The 19,075-nt window shown below is 47.9% G+C and overlaps 1 protein-coding gene across 3 annotated transcripts in view; it reads left to right on the forward strand.

Moving 5' to 3' along the window:
* Window positions 1-19,075, forward strand: part of tnnt1 (troponin T type 1 (skeletal, slow)) — a 59,016-nt gene that overhangs the window by 7,256 nt on the left and 32,685 nt on the right. For 2 of the 3 annotated variants that reach the window (XM_038783825.1, XM_038783826.1), the window contains exons 2-6: window positions 7,066-7,116; window positions 9,729-9,742; window positions 12,310-12,327; window positions 13,828-13,854; window positions 17,102-17,125. In XM_038783825.1, the coding sequence (XP_038639753.1) occupies window positions 7,085-7,116; window positions 9,729-9,742; window positions 12,310-12,327; window positions 13,828-13,854; window positions 17,102-17,125 (115 nt within the window). In that variant the 5' untranslated portion in view covers window positions 7,066-7,084. The remainder of the gene's footprint in view (window positions 1-7,065; window positions 7,117-9,728; window positions 9,743-12,309; window positions 12,328-13,827; window positions 13,855-17,101; window positions 17,126-19,075) is intronic. The other variant, XM_038783827.1, reaches the window with a different exon arrangement.

The raw sequence follows: 19,075 nt of genomic DNA on the forward strand, positions 1-19,075 counted from the left end.
AATGAACAGCAAACTGGGCTTAAGGCAGTGGAGGGCGGCGGCATGGTGGCGCAGTGGTTAGCACTGCTGCCTCATAGCACCGAGGACCCGGATTCAATCCCGGCCCAGGGTCACTGGCCGTGTGGAGTTTGCACATTCTCCCCGTGTGCCCATGGGTCTCACCCCCACAACCCAAAAGATGTGCAGGGTAGGTAGATTGGCCACGCTAAATTGCCCATTCATTGGGAAAGCAAAAGGCAGCGGAGGATAGAACATAGAACAGTACAGCACAGAACAGGCCCTTCGGCCCTCAATGTTGTGCCGAGCCATGATCACCCTACTCAAACCCACATATCCACCCTATACCCGTAACCCAACAACCCCCCCCCCCCGCTCTTAAACCTTACATTTATTAGGACACTACGGGCAATTTAGCATGGCCAATCCACCTAACCCGCACATCTTTGGACTGTGGGAGGAAACCGGAGCACCCGGAGGAAACCCACGCACACAGGGGGAGGACGTGCAGACTCCACACAGACAGTGACCCAGCCGGGAATCGAACCTGGGACCCTGGAGCTGTGAAGCATTTATGCTAACCACCATGCTACCCTGCTGCCCCTTCAGAGGATGTCCTCTGAAAGATGCAGCTGGGAGAGATCACAGAACAAGACTGTGGTGAGAGTTAGAAATGAGGAGGGGGACCCGGTATGGGTGGGCAAGCCAGTGAAACTTGATGAGTGAGGTCAAGGGTGATGAATGTGTGATGTTACTGATCACGGATGGGTCAACGCATGAATGAGCCCAAGTATCTCACATGAGCACAGGTTTGCCGATAATAGCATCAAACGGGTGGCAAAGAAAAGAGTAAACACAATAAATCCTGTTCAGAACAAAAAAGAAGTATTTGATTTGAATACTTGATTCAGCCAGTTCCATGAAGAAGTATATCCCGGAACCTGAACACGCGGCTAATTGGGTTTTATGTATGTAAGTCTACTCGTGCAGTACTTGTTTGATAGCACTCTTCATTCCAACTACTTGAACCAACCGACTACTATCTGCTTGCAAATATCTATATCGATCTATGGGTGGCACAGTGGTTAGCACTGCTGCCTCACAGCGCCAGGGTCCCGGTTTCAATTCCAGCCTCTGGTGACTGACTGTGTGGAGTTTGCACGTTCTCCCCGTGTCTTCGTGGGTTTCCTCCGGGTGCCCCGGTTTCCACCCACAGGCCAAAGATGTGCAGGTTGGGTACATTTACAATATCATTTACAATGCTTCAATGTCATAGATATCATAGAATTTACAGTGCAGAAGGAGGCCATTCGGCCCATCGAGTCTGCACCGGCTCTTGGAAAGAGCACCCCACCCAAGGTCAACACCTCCACCCTCTCCCCATAACCCAGTAACCCCCACCCAACACTACGGGCAATTTTGGACACTAAGGGCAATTTATCATGGCCAATCCACCTAACCTGCACATCTTCGGACTGTGGGAGGAAACCGGAGCACCCGGAGGAAACCCACGCACACACGGGGAGGATGTGCAGACTCGACACAGACAGTGACCCAAGCCGGAATCGAACCTGGGACCCTGGAGCTGTGAAGCAATTGTGCTATCCACAAGGCTACCGTGCTGCCTTTCTTCAATGACTTGCATTCTCTGCTCATTCTAGACATGGATGTGTGTGGGTACAAATTAAGTGTGCTATATCCTGTGTGACTGTGATACATTATTCTTTCTGTGCTCCCGATCTAAGTCCTTTGACAAAGTCGATCAAAAGTTTCTGGTTTCTGGTTTCATTCCAGCCAGTTCCAATGTAACCAGCATGTTTCCTATAATGGTTTATCTCTCCCATGTGGGATGTGCCCCCCATGTACCAGCCTCCCCGGACAGGCGCCGGAATGTGGCGACTAGGGGCTTTTCACAGTAACTTCATTGAAGCCTACTCGTGACAATAAGCGACTTTCATTTCATGTTCCATCCTTGTCTGCTTGTTATTCCTCACAGATCTGTTTCTCAACATTAGCATCAGAAAGAAGGAAGTTGTCGACTGTCAGAAAAATGCTGCTAATATTCATATTTGCCCCCTCTCGCCAGCTCGGCTATCGGGTGGCTCGCCTGGCATCAGATTGTGGGTGGACCCAGAACGCTTTACAGCTCAATATTGGCAAGGCTGGCACCGCTCATTTGGGACTGCGAGAGAAGCCCTGTGCCCGAGCCTAATGGCTTCTCTCTCCGCACATGCCCAATCAGGTTTAGGCTGACGTTGCGCCATCTTCGTGCCCTGCTTAACCAAAGACCCGCTGTCCATGGCAAGCAAGGTGGGGAAAGGATGAAATGGGGTTTCTCTTCATGATCACTATCCAATGATTGCTGCTTGTGTGGGGATGGACGGCCAGCTTGGCTGACAGCCATAGGGTTCAGAAGGAAAATGTGGACATTTAAAAACAAGTGATATCAGATGATATCCTATCAAGGGGTGTGCAAAATGTCAGCCAACTTCTTAAAAAAAAAACTCTGTCGGCTTCTTCATAATCCTCCCTTCATGTTCTTCCTGACTCTTGCTCTGTATCTGAAGCTCCCTCGTTGTAAAGAAATTCTGCAAAGTGACCACCCAATCTGCATTCGGTCTCTCCAGTACGGAAGAGAGGTGCGCGGCGAGTTGAGAATACCAAATTGAACAATTGGCGTTTCACCTGGGAGGAGTGTTGGTTTTCTGGGACAAAGGAAAGCGAGGGGGTGCAAGGGCAGATATTCCAGCTCCTATGCTTGCATAGCAAGGGGCTATGGGGAGGCGAACAGTTGCTGGGGCTACTTAAAAAGTGCCCCAGGGAACATTCCCTTCAGATTACAGAAAAGGGTGGGGGGCATCGTGTTGGAGTGGCAGAATGACAGAGGATAATCCGTTGAATGTGGAGGCTGGCAGTTCGGAAAGTGAGGAGGGGGGAAACCCTACCTTGATTCCGGGTGTGAATAGTGTGATGTTATTTGCTGTCTGAATGAGGATGGCTTCGAACTGTAGTGCCTCACAAAGAACAGCAGCACGGTAGCTGCTGAGGGCTGCACGGTCGCACAAGTGGATAGCACTGTGGCTTCAGGGTCCCAGGTTCGATTCCCCGCTGGGTCACTGTCTGTGCGGACTCTGCACGTTCTCCCCGTGTCTGCGTGGGTTTCCTCCGGATGCTCCGGTTTCCTCCCACAGTCCAAAGACGTACCGGTTAGGTGGATTGGCCATGATAAATTGCCCTTAGTGACCAAAAAAGGTTAGGAGGGGTTATTGGGTTACGGGGATAGGGTGGAAGTGAGGGCTTAAGTGGCAGACTCGATGGGCTGAATGGCCCCCTTCTGCAATGTATGTTCTATGTACTATGTAAAGAACATCAAGCTAAGTTTTGAACAAAGCTAATTTATTTACACTACAACTAAATAGATGCGACTTGCTTGCTAAGATATAAAAGATTACAGATTCACTAAAACTATGATTCTAATTACAGAGCTCCTGATAAGACGACTATTCTCTATCTCACCTAATAACCTTCTCCCAGAATCAAGAGTATCACGCGATCCACGTGTCTGCGCTTGATCGCCATCTAGTGATAGGATGCAGTTACAGCAATTTGTTAACCTTTCATTATTGTTACAATATACATATTGTCACAAATAGGATCCAAGCCAATTGGTGAAGGAGAAAACAAGAGATAATGCTTTTCTTTCTTGAGAACGTTTATTGGCTTATTCAGATCCACAACTCTTTCCACTCAATCCAGTGTCCCAGCTATCCCCAATTTGTATGGTCTTTTGATTGAAATAAAAAATAAACCAATTAATAAATTAACAGCTCCTAGCCCAAATTTATAATCCTAATTAGTGTCACAAGTAGGCTTACATTAACACTGCAATGATTGTTACTGTGAAAAGCCCCTAGTCGCCACATTCAGCGACTGTTCAGGTACACAGAGGGAGAATTCAGAATGTCCAAATCACCTAACAAGCACGTCTTTCGGGACTTGTGGGAAGAAACCGGGGCACCCGGAGGAAACCCATGCAGACACGGGGAGAACGTGCAGACTCCGCGCAGGCAGTGACCCAAGCCGGGAATCGAACACAGGTCCCTGGCGCTGTGAGGAAACAGTGCTAGCCACTGTGCTACCCATGTGATCGAAGACAATCCGTACCCGTCACCTGTTTCTCTTGGGTTTAATTGTTTTTTTTTTAAATTTAGAGTACCCAATTATTTTTTCCAATTAAGGGGAAATTTAGAGTGGCCAATCCACCTACCCTGCACATCTTTGGGTTGTGGGGGCGAAACCCACGCCGACACGGGGAGAATGTGCAAACTCCACACGGACAGTGACCCAGGGCCGGGATTCGAACCCGGGTCCTCAGCGCCGTGAGGCAGCAATGCTAACCACTGAGCCACCGTGCTGCCTTGTCACCTGTTTCACTTAACTGTACAATGTAATTAACATTAACAAACCTTAACAATGTAATTAACAAGGCATTAACATTGGGCTGGCAGGGAGGAGAACTGATGGACGAGCAATGGGGTGGACAAGATTGAGGATTCAGTCAACCACAGTGGAGAGGAATAATCAAGTGGAAAAGGGATGACATACTGGGAACATTGGTGTGAAAGGAAGGAAGCAGGAAGGAGCACAACTTATTTCCAATTTAGTTATTTTTGTAACGAATAATCGAAATAATGTTTTTTTTAAAAACACCATTTTTCTTTGACATCCCCAGAGGTTTTTCTCCTTCGGTTGCTCACAGCAGTGTGCTGGAATTTAGACTTTAATCCCTGGGAACTCCAGAGAATTCCCGCAAGGGCTGGCAACCACTTGAATTGCTTGTTAAGTTCCTCACAATGGACAACGTAACTTAATGGGACAAGGCTGTGGGATGTGCATCAGACTCATCTTATTCGCAGCTGCGTAAAAAAATGACAAGGTTGTCAAGTGACCTTTAAACTTAGCCAGTGTTCCCTGTTAAGTAGGAAAGCATTTCAGACACATTCTTCCGGGATTAAGTTGTTCGAAACCACACCGATTTCTCAGAATAGCCCTGGTCCAGCAGCGGGGGTTACGAGACAGGAGCTTTTGTATTCCATATTGTATTTCTGAAGCCCTGCCGACCATATGCGGAATACAGCAAGAGGATTATGTCAGCCATTCTCAGCCAAAGTAGCATTGTGATCCCTATGGATGAGGAACCTGATAGGAACAGAAACATGCCCAGCTGTCAATAGGGTGTTGAGAAAAGACTCTCAGGACTCCTTTAATGGTGCTGTTCCCGAATTGTTGGGGTCATGGCGAGTCGGCCAAGACCTGGGAGGGTTGAAAATAAACCAAATAACTGAAATGCAATCTGACTTTTATATTAAATCTCAGCTCATTGTTCAGTAATGTAACCTTTCAAAAGCATCCAAAGTTACAGCAACCAAGTTGATGACATGCAATGCTGTCATATTTGGTTCATAACATATTGTAGTTTGCCACTCAGAAAGAGGCACCTTGAGAATTGGTGCAATTTGCAGATTACCCTCGACCAACTCCCTTCTGCTCCGTACCCTTCCTTTCCTGTGGGTATCCCTTGTCCTCACCTTCCACCTCACCTTCCACCTCACCAGCCCCCACAATCAATGGGTTAGCCCAGGGGTGGGCAAAATTTTCCGTGCAAGGGCCACATTCAGAAATTCACAATTTTAAAGGGCCGCATAGTATATTAAGTAAAATAATTAATATTTTAAATAGCCAAAATAAAAGGTCTTTAAAGAAAAAAAAGCACATTTATTTGAAAAACAAAGTAACTCAGTAAGTAACAGAACAATGTCAATGAGAATGATGCATCTGACTGCAGTCATTTATCAGTTTGTTGAAATCAGGTGTCAAGTTGCTTGTGCTGATCCTTAACACTGACAGAAGCACAGCCCGGCCGAGTCAACGATAAAAACGCGCGTAGTGGGGTGGATGAGTGGGGCTGCCTTATTGGTCGGTTTAGTTGGGTGTGCGACCAATAGGAGTCCAGGTTACAAACAATAATAAGGCTTATTGTTTGTAACCTGGCCTCCTATTGGTCGCACACCCAACTAAACCGACCCATGAGACAGCCCCCACTCATCCACCCCACTACGCGCGTTTTTATGCGGCCCGCCAATGAGGTGCCCGGAATCATAACCGGCATTTTTGAAAAGCCGCCGAGGAAAAGCCGCTGAAGTAAATGCGCTTATTCAATAAGCGCATTTACTTCAGCGGCTTTTCCCCGGCTGCTTTTCAAAAATGCCGGTTATGATTCCGGGCACCTCATTGGCGGGCCGCATAAAAACCTTTGTCGGGCCGTAGTTTGCCCACCCCTGGGTTAGCCTCTTTCATTTCTACCCCTAGTGGATGGCAACGGCACTGCTCTATTGATACTTAGTGATCCATTTGATAATTTCATAATAATCTTTTATCGTCACAAGTATGAAGTTACTGTGAAAAGCCCCGAGTCGCCACATTCCGGCGGGTTTGGGTCAGCTGGTACGGGAATTGAACCCGCGCTTCTGGCATTGTTCTGCATTACAAACCAGCTGTCCATCCCACTGAGCTATTTGCTGTACATTGTTAGTCAATCAGGGACTAACCTGACCGATATCCATTCCAGCCCCAACTCAGTGATACATCGTGCTTCGCTGCCTCCGCAGTGACAGATTAGGCATGGGAATCAAAGGTCATCGGGGGGTAGATGGGGACGAGGAACTTGAATCGCAAACAGATCAGCCATGATCTTATCAAATGGCAGCACAGGCTGGCGGGGATGAATGGCCAACATCTGCTCCTGTTTGGCATGTTCGGTTGATACCCCAACCAGTGATCTGTTTAGATTCTTGGTGGCATTGGCGAATGGTCATTGACCACTGGTCATTGATATCTGGCTGATGATGTGCCGTGCATTGGGCGACCTTCTGACCCCGCAGTTTTGTTTAATCCCACTTTGGACATTTCTGCCAACTTGCAAATTTGAGGAGGAATAGATGAGCTCTGAAGAATTGAAAAGGCGATGAATTCTTGAGCACTGCATTAATACCTGCCCTTTGTCTCCAGGTAGATCACAGGCTCCAAAATGTCCGACACCGAAGATGTTGATGATTATGAGTAAGTTTTTTGGAAATTTATTTTTAACAGTTTCCATCCCCCCCCCCCCCTTGCCCCATCCCCCCATCCCCCACCTACGTTTTAAGCTGCAAGTGAGGATGCCATCAGCTGAACTGTGAAATGATTCGCAGTTAGATCAGCACAGACTGAGGTTGACTCCATGGAACAGACAGTGTCACACTTCAAGTCTCGAAGGAATATTGAGTGCAACAAACCTGGTCGGGTTTAAGGTTTCCAACTCTGCTTATAATAATAATCTTTATTGTCACAAGTAGGCTTACATTAACACTGCACTGAAGTTACTGTGAAAAGCCCCTAGTCGCCATATTCCAGCGCCTGTTAATACATGTGATAATAATAAATCAAATCAAATGTTTGGGGACACAGAGGGAGAATTCAGAATGTCCAAATTACCTAATAGCATGTTTTGCAGGACTTGTGGGAGGAAACCGGAGCACCCGGAGGAGACCCACGTGGACAACGTGTAGATTCTGCACAGACAGTGACCCAAGCCGGGAATCAAACCTGGGACCCTGGCGCTGTGAAGCCATAGTGCTAACCACTGTGCTACCGTGCTGCTTGAATGTGTTGCTGGAGGTTTCTTCACATGATCTCCAGCCTCCAATTCCGAATTCCGCCTATTATTCTCCCAGCATGTCCACTCTTCCGACATTCTGCCTCGGAAAGCAAACTATTGCCCATTGGATGGTGCTTGACTGTTAACGGAATATCCCACAATTTCCAACATTTTTTGATCTAATAAATGCACATGTTTAAGAAAAATGGGCGAAATATTTTTTTTATGATGATATTTCCCTGGGTGCTGCTCCATACAGTGTCCAGGCCATTAATCTTCAAATCTTGAAGACTCGTGACCATCTTAAGTTGGCAACCCTACTGGAGCTACTATTGCCAGAGCCTCATATCTTTTTAAGTTTTATGTATGAAAGAAATAAGAAACAACCCAGATTATTATATACAAGCCAAAAAATACATATACGCCATAGAAAGTCAGTCATTTTACCATGAATATCACAATGTAAACACAGCCTTGCTGCATGTTATTGATATATTTCTCACAACCCCTCTCCAATTTGTGAACATTCATTTCGTCCATATTGTCATTATTGCCCCCACTTCCCAATGTTTTAGTTACAGCGTCGCCCAGAATCAGTGCAGAAGGAGGCCATTTGGCCCATTGTGTGGGCACTGGCCTCCAAGAACTTATTGGGATGGCACAATGGAACAGTGGTTAGCACTGCTGCCTTACAGCGCCAGAGACCCGGGTTTGATTCCGACCTCGGGTGACTATGTGGAGTTTGCACATTCTTCCCGTGCCTGCGTGGGTTTCCTCCGGGTGCTCCGGTTTCCTCCCACAGTCCAAAGATGTGCAGGTTAGGTGGATCGACTGTGCTAAATTGTTCCCAGGTGGGGTTACGGGGATGGGGGCTGGGGGATTGGGCCTAGGTGGGGTGCTCCTTTGGAGGGTCGGTGCAGACTGGATGGGCTGAATGGCCTCCTTCTGCACTGTAGGAATTCAATGATTCTATTCCTAGAGTCAGGATTGTGCCCATATAGTTATGCTTTATGCTCCTTTAAGCCAACCTTCTAGGGCAGGGGTGGGCAAACTACGGCCCGCGGGCCACATGCGGCCCGCCAAAGGTCTTTATGCGGCCCACCAAGATCAAGTCATAAAAAAAAATTAAAAATTTTTTTTTTTTAATTTCTTTTTTTAATTTAAAAAAAAAATAAGGTTAATTGGGGGGGGGGGCTGTTGGGTTACTGGTATAGGGTGGATACGTTGACTTGAGTAGGGTGATCATTGCTCGGCACAACATCGAGGGCCGAAGGGCCTGTTCTGTGCTGTACTGTTCTATGTTCTATATGAGGCGCCCAGAATCATAACCGGGTGAAGCGCCATTTTTGAAAAGTAGAGAAAAAGAGGGCTAAAGGCAGGCTGCAGGCGGGGGAAGCGCTGAGGTATATGCCGCACGCTAATTGGTTACAACCGGGACTATTAATTAATATACTATGCGGCCCTTTAAAATTGTGAATTTCTGAATGTGGCCCTTGCACGGAAAAGTTTGCCCACCCCTGTTCTAGGGCGCTGTTAGGACTCAGAGATAATAAATTGCATAGGTTTTTTAGCAGAGAAACAGGTGACTCAACACATCTGGCCCTCTCCATGTTTATGCTTCTCACACGTCTCCTGTCACTCCTCTTTGTTTAACCCTATAAACATAACCCATGGCTTTCCCTCCTCATGGTTATGTAGGTTACCCTCAGACACACCTACTCTATTTTCCTCAACCACTCCAGACATGAGCAAGTTCCCCTGTCTGGATAAAGAATTTCCCCCTTCGATTCCTTATTGGATGTATTAGTGACCGTCTGTATTTGTGCCCTCTTGTTTTGGACTCGTTCCAAAGCGGAAAGTTGCTTGTATTTCAACTACAGTTTGAGGGCTGTTGTACATTGAGAAATATTTCTGTTTAAATTATGTTAAGTTTTCCTTATTGAACTGCCTTAGCTTGCATAATAATAGTCATTGATCAATTTTGCTTCCCACCCCCCCCCCCCCCCCCCCACCTTCCCCCACCCTACGCCAACAGGGAGCAGCCGGAAGGTAAATGGTATTTTATACTCTTTTTGTCTTAGAAGTGATTAAGTGTGTAGTTTGTGCGATATTGGTTTTTAACTGCAAGACATACTCGTCAATCGTGTGAATTTCAATATCGGGGCAGTTATCTAATCATCGCAAGTATCCCTTCACTGTTTGTTACTCAGTCTGGACACCAAACTCAATCTCATTTTGATTACAGAGAATCAGCTTTTACCAGTGATGGAACCATAAATTCACCAGACACGTGTTTACGATGTGAATTTAGGCTTTAATCGACTTACTTCAGAGCCAGCCTGTTACCTGTCGATGAACTCGTAGTGACCCAGGCTGACTCTGGATACTTATACAGCTGCACTAGGGGGAGGAGTCGTGGGCGGAACCAAGGGTGGAGCCCAGTACAAGTTCCTAAGTGCTCCCAGTGCTACTCCCCCTAGTGGTAGGATGGCGCTACTGCGCTTACAATAACAGTGTGAATTAGTATATATACATTCATATATTACATTCACCACAACCAGGATGAGGACCTCTAGCCGACTGAGGGGGGGGGAGGTTTAGGCCCCATTCCCAGCCACCCTATTTGTAGGCCGCAGGGGTGGGATAGGGTGGAGGAGGGAGGAATAAAATAAGATGCCTGGTCAGCCCATTGCCTTCCCTCCCACTTCCCAATTGTCGCCATCATTTGGAGAGGGGGTAAGGTGCCAACCAGCCCTCGTGCCCCTAGGCCCATTGAGACCCTTAAGCTAGGGGACTGCTCCACACCACTGCATAATATGTATCACTTGAGAAGGTGGATCGGGGGGGGGGGGGGGGGGGGGGGGGAGCCAGCACATTACTACAGCATCTCAGGTGAAAAGGCAGGAAGGAAGGGGGAAGAGGGCCTACTTCCTATGGAGGGTGGCTCTGGAATCACAGACAAGGTGAGGACGGCTGACTTCCTTCGCTAATGGACCAGGGTGTTTACAACAATGTATAATTACATGGTCACCTATTTCAATTCCAGATCCTTAAAAGATCATTGAATTAAAATTTCACCCGCTGCCGTAGCGAGATTTGAATCCACCTCCTCAGAGGGTTACGTCTGGGTCGCTGGATTACTAGTCCAATGACATTACTGCTACCCCACTGTCGTCCCCTGGCAATGTCTCAAAGTAAATTGAGACTAACCGGTGGCGAGCAATTCAAGTCAATATCCAGCACAAGTATCGAAAACCCATCCCAGAAAGTGTCGACCTGTCCACCATTGTTCATCTGTTTGCAATATGCAAGTCAATAACCTGTAGTTGTCAGTAAACCAAACTATGGGTCAGCAAGAGAAACCAATAACTAACAAGTCAAGTTAACAGTCAACAAGACAATCCAGCAGGACAGGGAAAGGCTCTGAGTCAGATCACTTTGTCCATCCCCTGGTAAGGTAAAGGTAAAGTTGCTTTAATACCGGATGACCACAGGCTGCTTTCCCCTTTGAGGGGGGAGAGCTGACTGGTGGCGATTTAACCTGAGGGTCACCACACCTCAGGCGAGGGGCAAGGTTGGGAAGGTGGGACCTTCATGAATAAAGAAGTCAAGAAGGATATTCACATGTATTTCCAAGCAACCCCTGCTCTAGGGTAGCACGGTAGCATTGTGGATAGCACAACTGCTTCACAGCTCCAGGGTCCCAGGTTTGATTCCGGCTTGGGTCACTGTCTGTGCGGAGTCTGCACGTCCTCCCCATGTGTGCGTGGGTTTCCTCCGGCTGCTCCGGTTTCCTCCCACAGTCCAAAGATGTGCAGGTCAGGTGGATTGGCCATGCTAAATTGCCCTTAGTGTCCAAAATTGCCCTTAGTGTTGGGTGGGGTTACTGGGTTATGGGGATAGGGTGGAGGTGTTGACCTTGGGTCGGGTGCTCTTTCCAAGAGCCGGTGTAGACTCGATGAGCCGAATGGCCTCCTTCTGCACTGTAGGGACTATGAACTACCCCAGAAAGGCAGTATGTGTAGCCTCAGGGAAGTGAAAAATAGGGGGTTAAATTATAAGAATTATTTTTGCGCTAGAACAACTGCTAAAGCTCTTGGGTGGGATTTTCCGTCCAGGATCAGATTCTCCCCCACCAGCAGCGGGAATCTCCGCCCCGTCAGCTGGCCAATGGGGTTTCCCCAAAGTGGGCACCCCCATGCTGTCAGGAAATCGGCGGGCGTGAGTGCGCTGCCGGTGAAGCGGAGGGTCCTACTGACGGAGAATCCCGCCCTATGTCTTTACAAAGTTGCAAAAAAAGGTCGTCATTACAGCAGCAAAGGAAGCCATGGGGCCTATCGAATCCAAGGTGGCTCGCTGTCGAGCCTTCCAGTCATTGCCATCACTTCGATTTATCCCGACAGCCCTGCATGTTAATTTCCCTCAAGTGCCCATCAATGATACAGGAACTCATGATCGTACTCACTGTCCTTTGCTTCTAAAGTCTCGAGATTGATATGTCAAGGCAAGGCGAGGGTTGCATGCAAAACGTTGGTTCGACTGCAGGTGTCTTTGGCAGGGCAAGGCTGCCTGGCGCTGCTGTGTGTTTATAACCAGCTTCCTCTTTTCTTTCACAGACGAAGAACCTGGAGAAGGTATGCCGCTCAGTGGATGCTTTGTTCTCAGCATGTTTCATGGCCAACATCCTGCACAAGTGATGGAAAACCTTTATACTTCCCTCCCAAACCATCAACTGCACTCAAATCAGCTTTTTACATTGCACGAGCTTTAGATAGTCAGGTGAAACTGTGGCGTATTAACGCTTGATTCTATGTCCTAACATTTGTCTGGTGTAATTTTGCATCAAGTCTTAGTGTTGGATTAATTACTTATTTGATCATTATAAATTTAAAGCATTGACTAATAATCCCTTATACACAGGTGTCTGAGAACACATGTTATTTGTCATTAATGTCCCCTTAGATATGCTACAACTTGTAATGATCTCTGTGTATAGTAATACATGATCAAGTAATGTTAAGCAAGTACAAGTAAATGATCACTAGATGGCCACCCTACCAAGACCTATAAAAAGGTTTACCCGCTCTTTCCTCAAGGAGAGTGTGTTAGGAGTGTGGAGAATGCAGTAGGGAAATAGCTAGAGAGAAGAAGTTAACAGATCTTAGTATATAGCATTATCTTATTTAATAGTTTAATCTATAGTTATTTCTTTGTTCACTGGTTCAATATTGAAGTAAAAAGAACTCACTAGATTATTTCATATTACTCATTAAATTATTTTGTCATCACCTGTAAGACTACGTGTACATTTCAGCAACTCGGCTAGACAAAAAGATTAATATGTATATTACAAAATCATAATATAACACAACTAACTATTGACCACAGACACACACGACGGCACATCTCGATGTCTCCTTGGAAAGCTTGGTTCCACTATCCAGGCTTTTCAAAGAAGAGCTATTCAAAGATGGACAGGCAAAAGTCGCATAGAAATCGCACTAAATAGAGGCCATTTGGTTCCTTATTCCTTTTTCTCTCGGGATGTGGGCACCTCTGTGTAGGCCTGCATTTGGCTGGTTTAGCTCACTGGGCTAAATCGCTGGCTTTTAAAGCAGACCAAGGCAAGCCAGCAGCACGGTTCGATTCCCGTACCAGCCTCCCCGGACATGCGCCTGAATGTGGCGACTCGGGACTTTTCACAGTAACTTCATTGAAGCCTACTCGTGACAATAAGCGATTTTCATTTTCATTTGTTGCCCATCTCTAGTTGCCCTTGAGAAGGTGGTGGTGAGCCGCCTTCTTGAACCACTGCGGCCCCTGCAGTGTAGGTACACCCACTGTGCAGTTAGGGAGGGAATTCCAGGATTTTGACCCGGCGACAGTGCAGGAACGACTCTCAGGGCGGTGAGGGGCTTGGAGGGGAACCTCCAGGTGGTGGGGTTCCCAGGTATCTGCTGCTCTTGCCCTTCAGGGAAATCAGCGAAATAAAAGCCTTACAAATACATATCTGCATCCTTCACATTAGTGCTCCTGATATAGCCGCCACATAGAGTTTTACATTGAAGATAAATCTAAAGCAGAGTATATTCTCCTTCTAACTGTCTCTCTTTCTCTGCACATATTGTCAAAAGAAGAGGAGCAACAGTACGGACAGGATGGTAAGCATCCCATCCTTCACTACTTATGCATCCTGATTTAAACCCTCAGCACAAACAGCGAAGCACACTGTCCTCACAACTGTATTCCAAGTCAGTGTGTTCATATCCTTTTATTCCTGGCTGCTGTTCAGTAACTCCTGCAAAAATCATAGAATCCCTACAGTGCAGAAGGAGGCCATTCGGCCCATTGAGTCTGGGAGAGCCCCCTACCTGGGCCCACTTCCTCCGTCCTATCCTTGTAACCCCATCTAATCTTGGGACACTGAGGGGCAATTCAGCGCGGCCAATTCACCTAATCTGCGCACCTTTGCACGGTGGGAGGAAACTGGAGCACCCAGAGGAAACCCACGCAGACACGGGAGGACTGGCAAACTTCACACAGTCAGCGGAAGTCAGAATTGAACCCGGGTCCCTGGCGCTGTGAGGCAGCAGTGCTAACCACTGTGCCACCATGCAGCTCTAATGATGTTGGTGTATACACACGTATATATAAATACATTTATTTTCATTCAAGGGAGCTGGGCATCGCTGGCTGGACCAGCATCTATTGCCCTCCCTAATTGCCCCTGAGGGGGCAGTTAAGAGTCAACCACAAATGGTGTAGGCCAGACCAGGTAAGGGCGGCAGATGTCCTTCCCTAAAGGAATTTAGTGAACCAGATGGGTCTTTACGACAATGGTTTCAAGGTCATCATTGGACTTTTTATTAATTCCAGATTTTTATTGAATTCAAATTTCACCATCTGCAGTGGCGGGAATTGAACCTGGGTCCCCGGAGCATTACTCTGGGTCTCTCGTTTACAAGTCCGGTAACACTATTCCACCGCCTCCCCAATATGTATGTAGGAGAATCCCACAGCTATTAATGGTCATATGTTCCATACTTCCTTAGTTAACAATATGTCTTTTATAAATGTTGTTCTAAATGATGCCGGTGGCAGAAGGAGAGGCGGAGATTGTGGGGGCATTGGATGCGGAGAAGGCCTTTGACAGGGTTGAGTGGGGGTACTTGTGGGAGGTGTTAGAGAGGTTCGGGTTTGGGGAAGGTTTATTAAATGGGTGAGGTTGCTGTACGAGGCCCCGATGGCGAGTGTAGCGACAAATGGGAGGAGGTCCGAGTACTTCAGGCTCCACCGTGGGACGAGGCAGGGGTGCCCCCTGTCCCCCTTGCTTTTTGTGTTGGCAATTGAGCCTCTTGCCATGGCTCTCAGGGAGTCGGGGAGGTGGAGGGGTCTGGTGCGGGGTAGGGAGGAGCACCGAGTGTCGCTTTATGCAGATGACTTGCTGCTGTATGTAGCAGACCCGATGGGGGGAATACCGGAGGTGATGGAGATTCTTGCTGAGTTTGGGAGTTTCTCGGGCTATAAATTGAACCTGGGCAAGAGTGAGCTGTTTGTTGTACACCCGGGAGATCAGGAGGAGGGGATTGGTAGGCTCCCGCTAAAGAGGGCAGTGAGGAGTTTTAGGTACCTGGGGGTTCAGGTGGCTAGGAGTTGGGGGACTCTGCACAAGCTTAATTTTACTAGGTTGGTGGAGCAGATGGAGGAGGGGTTTAAAAGATGGGACACGCTGCCGTTGGCTGGTAGAGTACAGTCCGTTAAAATGACGGTGCTCCCGAGGTTTTTGTTTTTGTTTCAGTGCCTCCCCATTTTCATTCCGAGGGCCTTTTTTAGGAGGGTGAACAGCAGCATTCTGGGATTTGTTTGGGCGCACGGGACTCCGAGGGTGAGGAGGGTCATTTTGGAGCGGGGCAAGGATAGAGGGGGGCTGGCGCTGCCCAACCTCTCTGGGTACTATTGGGCGGCTAATGTCTCGATAGTATGCAAGTGGGTAATGGATGGGGAGGGGGCAGCATGGAAACGGATGGAGATGGCGTCCTGTGGAGGCACGAGCCTGAAGGCACTGGTAACGGCGCCGTTGCCGCTCCCTCCAACGAGGTACACTACGAGCCCGGTGGTGGCGGCTACCCTCAAAATTTGGGGGCAGTGGAGGCGACACAGGGGGGAAGTGGGGGGCTCGGTGGAGGCCCCGCTGCGGGGGAACCACCGGTTTGTCCCAGGGAACATTGATGGCGGGTTCCTGGGGTGGCACAGGACGGGCATTAGGAAGTTGGGAGACCTGTTAATTGACGGGAGGTTTGCGAGCCTGGGTGAACTGGAGGAGAAGTTTGAGCTCCCCCCCGAGGAATATGTTCAGGTACCTTCAGGTCAAGGCGTTTGCTAGGCGGCAGGTGGAGGGGTTCCCTTCGCTGCCCCCACGGGGGGTAAGGGATAGGGTGCTTTCGGGGATGGGAAGGTGTCTGACATCTACCAGGTGATGCAGGAGGTGGATGAGGCGTCGGTAGAGGAGCTGAAGGCTAAGTGGGAAGTGGAGCTGGGGGAGAAGATTGAGGAGGGGACATGGGCGGACGCCCTGGAGAGGGTGAACTCCTCCTCTTCATGTGCGAGGCTTAGCCTCATCCAGTTCAAGGTACTGCACAGGGCTCATATGTCCAAGACAAGGATGAGTAGGTTTTTCGGGGGTGAGGACAGGTGCATTAGGTGTTCGGGGAGCCCAGCGAACCATGCCCATATGTTTTGGGCATGCCCGGCATTGGGGGAATTCTGGCAGGGGGTGGCGAGGACGGTGTCGAGGGTGGTAGGATCCAGGGTCAAGCCAGGTTGGGGACTCGCGATATTTGGGGTTGGGGTGGAAACGGGAGTGCAGGAGGCGAAAGAGGCCGATGTTTTGGCCTTTGCGTCCCTAGTAGCCCGGCGGAGGATCTTGCTGCAGTGGAAAGATGCGAGGCCCCCAAGCGTGGAGACCTGGATCAATGACATGGCGGGATTCATTAAGCTGGAGAGGGTCAAATTCAACCTGAGGGGGTCGGTACAAGGGTTCTTTAGGAGGTGGCAGCCTTTCCTCGACTTTCTGGCTCAACGATAAGGAACTAGGTCAGCAGCAGCAGCAACCCGGGGGGGGGGGGAGGGGGGAGAAAGGGGGGGGTCTCAGGGGGGTATTGTTTAAGTTAATTTATTTTGTTGTTTATTGGGTTTGGAGGGGGTGGGGGGGGGTTCGTTACATGCGTTATTACGGGTGACAGGGGGTGTTTATTATTGTTATTATTATTATTGTTCTGTTGCTATATATTTTTCAAAAAATTCCAATAAAAATTATTTAAAAAAAAATAAAGGTTGTTCTAACGGTCTCAAACTGTTCTTCTATTTTTCACACACTAATTTCTGCCTCTCATTATCGCCTCTTCACAGATGCTGAGCAGCCTGAGGTGGAAGGTAACGGAAGGCGATACTTTCTTATTTGATTTAGGAGTGCCTTTGGGCAAATGCTAAGGAAATCAGAAGCACAAAGGGGCTTGCACTCCTCGTTCACGATTCTCTTAAGGTTAACGTGCAGGTTCAGTCGGCAGTTAGGAAAGCAAACGCAATGTCAGCAGTCATATCAAGAGGACTAGAGTACAAGACCAGGGATGTACTTCTGAGGCTGTAGAAGGCTCTGGTCAGACCCCCATTTGGAGTATTGTGAGCAGTTTTGGGTCCCATATCTAAGGAAGGAGGTGCTGGCCTTGGAAAGGGTCCAAGAATGATCCCTGGAATGAAGAGCTTGTCGTATGAGGAACGGTTTAGGATTCTGGATCTGTACTCGGAGTTTAGAAGGATGACGGGGGATCTTATTGAAACTTACAGGATACTGTGAGGCCTGGATGGAGTGGACGTGGATAGGATGTTTCCACTTGTAGGAAAAACTAGAACCAGAGAACAGCATCTCAGACTAAAGGGACAGACTTAAAACAGAGATGAGGGGGAATTTCTTCAGCCAGAAGGTGGTGAATCTGTGGAACTTTTTGCCACAAAAGGCTGTGGAGGCCAAATCACTGAGTGTCTTTAAAACAGAGATAGATAGGTTCTTGATTAATAAGGGGATCAGGGATTATGGGGAGAAGGCAGGAGAATGGGATGAGAAAAATATCAGCCGTGATTGAGTGACGGTGCAGACGCGATGGGCCGAGTGGCCTAATTCTACTCCTATGTCTTATGGTCTGCACCACCGTGCCACCCCCAGTTTATTAATTCATTGAATCTAAATTTCTGCAGTTGCCATGTAGAGTTTTGAACCAATGTGTCCAGGGTGTTAATTTAAATGATATGTCGAGGAAGAATGAGACCAAAGCTAACCTGCACCTTTAACGGTTTTATTTCCAAGACAACAGAAAGAAATCACAGACTCATCCAGTTTTTCCGTCCCTCAATGTCCCAGCTGTCCCCATTTATGCTCCTTTGGGTTGAACCTATGAAATCAAATTTTAAAAACATAGGGATAATGCCCCCGTTGATATTCTTCTAGTGTAACCATCTGTTTAACAATGCAATTTACAATGTAGTTGCCATTTAACAAAGCGATGCCATTGAACCTTAACATTACTAATAAGATATTGATATACGGCATTCGTCTGGGCCTCTGGATTACTGGTCCAGTGACATTACGACTTTACTGCCTCCCTGTTAACTATTGTGATTCAACAGATTTGACTTTTGCAACCATGACTACCATCTTGTGGTCAAATTACTTTATCAGACCCACAGGATGACCACCAATGCATTGGCAGACACACCCATTGAATAGTTCCATTTACATCCTTGTGAGTGTTTTGTGTTTGTTACATGGCTTGTGGCCAATATCTCAGAGCCTGACACTGCGACGCCTTTCTTCTCTGTCAATTCCTCGTGTTCATCCCCACAGGCTTCTCAAGAAGGTTCGACAGATCATTCAGGCCCTCTAGCTGGTTCCTTTTCATTCATATTAAAAAACACCACAACCTGTTTGCGATGCCCTTGTTTCCCTATCCCTCCTTCCAGACCATGGACAGATTACTGCACCCCAGTTTCTACACAGTGTTTAAGCGTTGAGATGCACTTGGCAGGTGATAGGTACTTGCACTACGAGTCACCTTGAGTGTCTGCGAAAGCACATGATTGGTGTGTTTCAGACTCAGCAAACAACGGGTGCAGTGTGCTTTGTGTCAGCTAATTCAGAAAAGACCTGTCAGACTGGGTCCCAGAGTGCAATGTAACGTTACTCATGTAGACTATCTCTGTGGGACACATAGTGGCCCCTCAGCTATCATGCAGGGCTGGGCTGTTGGCCAAAGGGGTTTATGAACACATACCCTCTGTCTTACAATTCCATTCTGGAGATCCAGATGGCACCCGCGCCAATCTCGGTGT

Source organism: Scyliorhinus canicula, chromosome 23, assembly GCF_902713615.1.
Source record: "Scyliorhinus canicula chromosome 23, sScyCan1.1, whole genome shotgun sequence".
NCBI lineage: Eukaryota > Metazoa > Chordata > Chondrichthyes > Carcharhiniformes > Scyliorhinidae > Scyliorhinus > Scyliorhinus canicula.